Source organism: Echiichthys vipera, assembly GCF_963691815.1.
Source record: "Echiichthys vipera genome assembly, chromosome: 4".
Classification (NCBI taxonomy): Eukaryota; Metazoa; Chordata; class Actinopteri; order Perciformes; family Trachinidae; genus Echiichthys; species Echiichthys vipera.
In genome coordinates this window covers 27377599-27386344 of record NC_139829.1, presented here as the reverse complement: position 1 = coordinate 27386344, position 8746 = coordinate 27377599, and the positions used below count along the sequence as shown (strand labels likewise).

The window sequence follows — 8746 nt, the reverse complement described above, 5'->3', positions numbered from 1 at the left end:
ACGGGAGTGTGACAGTTTGTTGACTGTGAGCTAATGTGTCACGCGATAGTACTGTGACACTGTTTCTTGTTGACTTCCAGTTCTCCTTTGACAAAGTAGTGACTTAAAGACGAGACAAAGTAAACATTTCAGCTGTAAATATTAGCTAACGGAGATGATTGGAGACCACTGGGACGCGTTTCAATAATAAAAGGTAATGTCAAACTAAACTTTTACCATGCTATCGTTATGCTAAAGCTAGCTTAACGTTACATACAGTAATGTTTGCTAAGTGCCTGCATTATCATTACATATGATGAAGAAGGATGCTCTTGGATAATTTAGATGTGCAGCTATCGTAAAGCTATTCTCAGTGTAAAAATGGATGGCAGCGTTTATACAACATGTTTAAGTTACACCGCCTGTGTATTTTGTTTACAGGTCTGAACTCTTACACATAAAGAAGAACCTAACGTTAAATCATTAAGTTGGTCGAGAATGGCTAACAACAGGGATGCCAGTGAGAGCACCCCTCTATTGGACTCAGGTTCTGGTAACAGACCTTCACCACCATCAGTTTTCGAGGGAAGAAGACTAGCGTGTGCAGCCATCCTGCTTGCTGAATCTTTAGAAAGGATTGCATTCTACGGCATCACATCCAATCTGGTGCTTTTTCTCAATGGCAGTCCCTTTTACTGGCAGGGCACTCAGGCGAGCCAGGCCCCACTGATGTTCATGGGAGTTACTTACCTGATTTCACCATTTGGAGGCTGGTTGGCGGATGCATACCTTGGGAAATTCTGGACAATTGCGTCAAGTTTGGTCCTATATTTTCTTGGCATGCTGTTTTTCCCTTTCATATCAAACCAAGACACCTGGGTGCACATATGTGGAGAAGAGGCGGCGTTTCCTGTGCAACCTGCTGAGTGTCTGAGCACAAACAGTACCCCTCCAAGCAATGTGACCTGCCCCATTCGTGCTCCATATTGTGGCCCAGTAATCTACAGTGGACTTTTTTTAATTGCATTAGGCGTGGGTACTGTGAAGTCTAACATCACTCCCTTTGGGGCAGATCAGGTAGAGTATAAACTTTATTATCTACAGATCTCAAAGTCTATTGAATAAGAGTGCTGGAAGTAGATATGGAAATTTGTTTTCTGACATAAACCTTTATAAAATTGGTTATGCAGTGTGGCAACATGGAGGTCAGACATGTGATGGGAGTTTGCTTACACCATGATAGTTCACGCATGGCTTTCATTATCATGGCAACTTATGATGTATTTCCTTTCTAAAGTTCAGTCAACCCCTCTCTTTCCCCCACTCACACAGTAATGTGCACACAAGCAAACACTCAATAACAACGCCTTGAATGACACTTTGGTGCTAATAAGAATTGAAACACAACACATGTCGATTTGCAAGAAGAAGTCATAGAAATGGGAGAGTTCATCAATGGGGCCATTGTTTTTCAAAATAATCTTACCTCTCTAGGGAACTAGCGGGGTGAATATGATTAGTTCTCGAGCCTACTATGCTCATTACAGGTTTCACATTTCTGTCCATGGTCCTTTTGATCATGTTCAAACACACACAATACACAACATCAAGCAAAATCCATACATCGGAGGGAAACAAAGAAACAGAAGCCAGTACATCTTACAGCGACACACAACAGAACAAAACAGCATGGAATAAATCAGCTACATTTGAGATTATCAAGCTTAAAGTTGACAAAACATGTTACTTCTTAACTAAAGATGTAATATGAACTGCACCACTTAAAGGCACAATTTTCCATACTAATTCTCCTGCATCTAAAAAGTCCTCAACAAGTCGTTTGAGTATTTGCTGTTAAATGTGGTTTGATTCTGTCTGAAAAGTAATTGCACCCTCCTGCACTTCATTGCCATATTCAATGCTGTGAGTATATCTTAATATTAGGCAACTTTATCATAGTGATCATGAAGGTACAGTATTACAGAGGCAGCTAATACATCTGTGTAGGCAGCTGGTGGTTGATAGAGCTTAAAACTGGGACATTAACTAACTTCGCCCTTGGATTATTAAAATATTTCTCATTCTGATTCTGATTCTGATTAGACTAAAGCAGACGGACACAGCGGGTAGAAAAAAGCATCGCCAATATCTGCCTGTCTTGTCCTTCTATGAGTCACTGCAGATTTAATGTCTGCGATCATTGTCATGTATCCTGATCATATTCTGCATTTGATTGAGGGTCAGCACTGAAGCTAGATAGTAAATTAGATGTGTCTAGTCCTGACATGAATAAAGGCTGAAGGGAACACAACCACTTACTCCGATTGATCTTGTGTCAAAATTTAATGTAGCAGCTATAAAAGTACCCTGCTCTTTGTATGTATTATTTTAGAATGTATTTATAATGCAGTTCTTGGCAATCAGGTGGCCAGTTTGATTATGATGAGTATTATTTTTTTAACTGACACTGCACAATTGCAGAGAGGAACCCCAGTGAGATTTATGCTCAGCATTGGCTAGTGAATCTTGTGATATCTTTCTAATAGTTAATTGTAGCTGTACCGTTGTATCTTTTGTGCTCATATAAAAAAGACATATCCACTTCATCACGCATTGATAATATCTCTTCTTCCACAGGGATAAACGCATGTGGAATGGATCAGTGCCATTATGAGAATAATAATATTTGCTTGCATAGAATTTACTGTAGGCTATCATAGCCACTTATTTAAACAGATAAAGAATAAGCAAAAAGGTACTGTATATTTTGGTCATCCCTCATCTCAGTTTTAAAACAAATACCCCCTCTCTTTCTGCTTTAACTTCTACATATTTCATAGGACTGTAGACATTACATGCAACGATAGGGTTGCAAAAGTTTTCACTGTTAATTACGTTGTGATCATACTAAACACAGTAAGTGTCAGTTTCAGCCTGTGATCATTGTTCCTCTTTATCAGTGCAGTTTGTCTTTCTGTATGTATTGACAGGTTTTTGCTATCTGTCTATTTCTTCCTTGGGTTTTTCCTCATCAAAGTGCTGAGGATTACACTTATTTTATCGCTGAAAGAAATGTTGCTAGTTGACAATCAAACTGGTATGACACACAGCAGTAGCAATGTTCAGAGGTCAAGTCATGAGACAATTCTATTTATTTATCTATTTTCATTCTGTCTGTGTGCGTGACAAACTTACAATGACATGATTGGCTGCTGTCATCCTGCACTGTATGTGATCTTAGGTCAAAGATAGAGGACCAGAGGCTACCCGCAGATTCTTCAACTGGTTCTACTGGTGCATCAACTTAGGAGCCATCCTGTCTCTGGGAGGTGTTGCCTACATCCAGCAAAACTACAGCTTTGAGCTTGGCTACATCATTCCCACTGTGTGCCTCGGGGTCTCCTTCCTGGTGTTTCTCCTGGGCCGTACCGTCTTCATCACCAAGCCCGCTGATGGCAGCGCCTTCACAGATATGTTCAAGATCCTGGGCTTCGCCTGCTGTTCCAAGAAACCAAAGGAGCCTAACCTGCTCCGGTGAGAGCGGCACGTCACCTCCCTTTCTCAGTCGTTTTAGAGATCTTTATGTAGTGATGGGAAAAAGGCAAGATAAAACTGTATTGTCAGGCAGTAAAAGTGGTAAAGTCATTCCTTCAGTGACAAAATGCACGCTCAGGTTGGCTGTGGTGTAGCAAAGCATTCATCAATCTCAACGGGAAAGCTCTTTCCAACAGCAGAGCAAGTAATTTTCTTCATGGCAATGTTAAGTGGCATGGTACTTCCAGCAGAATAACACAGCTAGGTGTTGTTGGTAGACCTTTATCTTAAAGCTGCTTTTGATACCGGTGTATAATTCGTCTTTCCACTGGTCTGGGCATTCATCTGCATCCCTTAGTTGTGAAAAGTTATTCTGAAATGCTGTTACTTGACTTTTAACCAAAGCAGTACAACTGGTTTAAAACATTGACATTGAATACTTTAAATTAGCCAATCCTGCAGCCTTTCAAGAATTTGAAATTAAGACATTTTCTCCCGAGATGTGGCTTAACGGCTTTAGACTAAGGTTTTGTTCCTATATCTAGAAGTGCTGTTAAGGGAAAGATGTTCAAAAAAAAGCCTCATTAAGTCTCACACTGCAAGAGTTTAGAATAATGTGTGTATTCAGTCTTTGCCTATTCATTTTTTGTGTTTATTTTATGCTTTCAATGAAACCGCAGTTTTCGTATTTTAAAGGATATTTTTCCTTTTTTATCCCCATGAAGCAATAAACCAACACTACTAGACAGTGCCAAAGTGACCTATGGAGGCAAATACCCAGAAGAGAAAGTGGATGAAGTGAAAGCCCTGGTGAAAATCCTCCCAGTTTTTTTTGCCCTTATCCCATATTGGACTGTGTACTTCCAGGTAAGGTCAACCTATTTTAAGTTTAATCCAATGAGCCATGAAGGTATTTAAAATGGGAATATAAACTTTATGGATGTAAATAGGCACGTGCATGTATTAAAATTGAAACAAGGGAAGATTATTTCCTATCTCCATTCTGGAGAGGCGTCTTTTTGCACAAGACATCCTGGTAGTCATGAATTGGAGAATTACTTCATGCTGAGACTCTAATCTCTTTATTGTGTTGCAGATGCAGACAACATACATCCTGCAGAGCCTCCATCTGAGGATTCCTAATAGTGCCTCAAGCATCACAGCAAACTCCAACAAGGTAACCAAAAGTGGATACACTCTCATTCCAAGTACACGTTTCTTGTTTAATGGTCCCATTATTTATATATATATATATATATATATATATATATATATATATATATATATATATATACATATCATAGAGATTTCCATGTCTTTTCTGATTATAAAACAGTTAAGTGCTATATATATACTGTAAAAGTATCAACATGCTCAATCCACAGAGAAATGCACACAGACGCTATTCAGAAACTGCGGCTTTAAACGAGCCATCATTGACCTCTGTACGGTTGTGATGTCACAACTATACTATATATAGGTAGGAGTTGCTGCTACAGTGCTGTTACAGTCATTCCCCGTCTGTAATGATGGTGTAGAGATACTAAAAGTGTAGATGCAGAAACACTAATCAGAACAGACTGGGCTTTTTTAGGAGGAGGACTTATAGAGACAGGCGCTAAAACAGAGTTCCAGACAGAGAGTGAATACAGGTATATTCAGACTGACAGTATGAGAAAAAAATATTTTAATAATATTTAATTATTATTATTATTTATTTATAATATTATCTATGTTCTCATAGAAATCTAAATATACTGTAAGTATGAACCTTAAAATGAGCGTAATATGGAATCTTTAATTAAAAAAAGCATGACCTGTTATACTGTTTAATTCTATTGAGTTAAATTGCCATAAATCTAGTTTGCCTCCACATAAGTAGGTTTGAACTAGATTTCCTACTACTGAAACTAAAAGAGTCAGTAGGTCACCGACACACAATGGAAGGCAACAGCTGGAGGTAGCAGCAAAGGTTGGTAATGCCTTGGGGATTAACTCAGAACTTTACTTCACAGACTAATACCTCAGAGATTAGCAACCTGGCTGTGACTGTACCTCTCCAACTGACTCTTACTGACTAGTGTTGCTGCTGTACCTGTGTCTGCCTCTGACGGATTGTATGGTGTGCTCTGCAGAGCTTTGATGACTGAATCACCCCTCAGTTACTCCACATGATATACGACTCCTCGAAAATCAAAGGTCTAAAAGTAATGAAATTGGAAAATACAAGGAATTGTCGTACAGGCATGCTTGAGGTGATAGTGAAGTGCACTGACTTCGTGAAAATAGGAAGTGAAACACTTGCCTGTAAACCACACAATTTAACCCAGTGCATTATATATACAGTAGAGATCAAAATTAGTGAACAACTCATAAATACTTGATTATTACTGCTTGGGAGACATTTGCAGTGAATGTATTGCATGTTGCCGAAGGAGGTTCACAAACATTTGCATTCACTCTGCCATGTAGCTGTACTCCTGCTGCAGAAAACATCCCCCAAACCATGACACCTCTGCTCCAAATACAACTGACTTCTTTACACACTTCGAGTTCAGTCTTCCCCAGTCCTGCACCAAACATAATGTTTCCCATCAGACACAGATAAATTGAAGGTACTCTCATCACTGAAGTCACTCTGGACCAGTTCTCCTCTGTTCACACAACATGCCCCTCAGCAAAGGAAATTCTAACCTTTTCATTCTTTCTGCTAATGAGAGGTTTGGTCACTGCAGAGTGGGTTTTCAGTCCTCGCCCCCCTTGAACGTCAAGTCAATTTTATTTAATTATATTTTCTGAATAGCGTCAGATCACAACAGGAGTCATTTAAGGATCCCGTTCCTATAGAACACCTCTATACCTTGTCCTTTTAGTACTTATGTTATTTATCTTATTTACACTACGGCATGTTAATTCTGTCTCTACATGGTTGCGTGTTTACAATTCTCCGAAAAATCTGACAGCGCTGGAGATTCACTTGTTCAAAGATCGTTTGTTAAATTGTCTGGGAAGAGGCTCCAATCCAGCTGAAACTTAACAGAGATCCTTTATTATTTTATTTGAGAAGATGATTCACTCCTACAAAAAAAACTAAACTGAAGTGAACTGAAATAATTTCTTCATTTTGTCTTGCTTGAATCCGAAAAGGGATTTTTGATTTAATTTTGACTGTTTCTGTTGGAGAACATTATTTGGACCTTTTGGACAATTATTTAAAAGACATTTTTTTGATGCAGAGTTTAGCACATTTTGCAATAAACTGAGTTTGCATTGTGGCTCTGAGTATTGCTTGTATAATTATGATCCTTCTGTCCGGTGATATATTAAAGCTATATAAACAGATATATTCTTACATTGCATAATAATATGCACAGACTTGTGTCACTGAAACTGTCTGATATAGTTTTGTGTACTCATATTCCACTGTGTTTAAGTGTGTATAAGACACATCCCCCCCTCCCCCTTCACATTCTATTCATCTAGTATCAAAAACAGAACCGATCCTTCTCTGCAACCAGCCTCGACACTTCTCTACATCAAAAGGGAAGTGAGATTAGATGCCTCTGTGATTTGCTCCCTCACCTCACCTGACACATTTCTGTGGCAAAGCTAAACAAGTACTGGCTCTTCAAGGAAACAGAACCCACAATACTTGTATAATAAAACTGACAGTGGGAGGCAAGAGTCAACCATGACCATGAGTGTTTCATTTGTTACAATTAGGGATAGGTGATACGGCCAAAATCCTCTATCCCAATAAGGGTCATTTCATATCTTTATAGCAATATATATTACAGTATTGCATATTTGATAATTTAATAAATAAATCAATACTCTAAAGAAATAACCACCTATTTTGACTCCTGTGTGATTGACATACAATTACAAAAACTATTGAATATTATATTATTTTACTAAGAACTTTACTGCAAAAATGAACATAACGTGCAACATTAGTATTTAAAGCGTCGTCCAACTGCTGTTTTTTGGGACATTGCAATAGAGCTGATATAGAAAAATCAATTCAATAGACATTAATATCATTTTGACAATATAGCCTATAACGTCATATTGACCGGTACACCCGTAGTTATAATTAGATTAGATCCCGTTACTATTCTAATGTAATGGCAAGTATTTAATTTATCCATGATTGTACAATAATAACGTTTTGACTATTTCTATTAGTTGGTTTTAACATTTTTTTAAAAACATTTTGTAAAGTATTTGTACATTTAATTTACTTTAAATTTAAAACATCTAATTTATCTTATCCTATGATGCATACACGTTGACTTTTTTGCCGTTTATTTTCTTATTTCCTTACTTGTTCATCATCTCCTGAGTTCCTAACTTAGGAACCATAATATAGATGACTATATGCATACAGTATACTGTGTGTACTGTATGTAGATCATTTGGGGACGTAGAAAAATCAGAACATCATGCCCAACGTCGACCTGGGCCTGCTGGGACACCACGGTCATTCATGCCAGGCTTCCCCTTAGCATTTTATATCATTTTGAATATGATAATGGGCAAACAAGGGAAGAAGACACTCTCCTGGGAGCTGTGTATAGTTTGCCGTGAAACGGAAATTCAATTTGAAAATAAATGATGCTATCTGAAGTGTTAAACCTGAGACACATCAGGAGCTCAGATGGCACTTGGAATTTAAATGGCAGAAAAACATCTCCCGCAGTTTGCAGTATTTCATTACTCATTCAAAGAGATAGCGCCTTAACTTGTAGATACTCTGTATGCTTATAGTGGATTTTCTCTCCAATTGATATTTCATCCAGTCCAATTATTCTTGACGTAGGCTTACACTTTATGGTACAGCGTTTAGGATTTGTGCTGAAAACTTTTATTTTGAATTCAGGCAGGTACACTTGGTCTTACGTGCCACTCACATTTCAAAGAAAATAGAAAATCAATAGTACTACTACTTATGATAATAGAGACAAAAATTATAATAACTTTGCTATTTACATACTAATAATGTATTGATTTGAGCTTTCTTTACTGTGAACTGAATAAATATTTTTCATTTCACTATGCTTGGTTTTGACCACCTGGGGGTGCCAAAGCAATATCAAGCAATCTACATCCACTGACTCACATTTACGCTCATATGCACACAAACACTTTGTGAACTGTGTTGGATGCACTGACATTCTTCATAGTTTTCATGCTTTGTTGCTTTTTGCACAGTTTTACTTCATCGTTCTCG

The 8746-nt window shown here is 37.9% G+C and overlaps 1 protein-coding gene across 1 annotated transcript in view; it reads left to right on the top strand.

Annotated features, from left to right (window-relative positions):
- The first annotated feature begins 59 nt into the window (after positions 1-59).
- Positions 60-8746, top strand: part of slc15a4 (solute carrier family 15 member 4) — a 32003-nt gene continuing 23316 nt past the window's right edge. The window contains exons 1-5 of the mRNA XM_083912246.1: positions 60-193; positions 421-1056; positions 3221-3513; positions 4239-4380; positions 4610-4690. Coding sequence (XP_083768372.1) covers positions 478-1056; positions 3221-3513; positions 4239-4380; positions 4610-4690 — 1095 coding nt within the window. The 5' untranslated portion in view covers positions 60-193; positions 421-477. The remainder of the gene's footprint in view (positions 194-420; positions 1057-3220; positions 3514-4238; positions 4381-4609; positions 4691-8746) is intronic.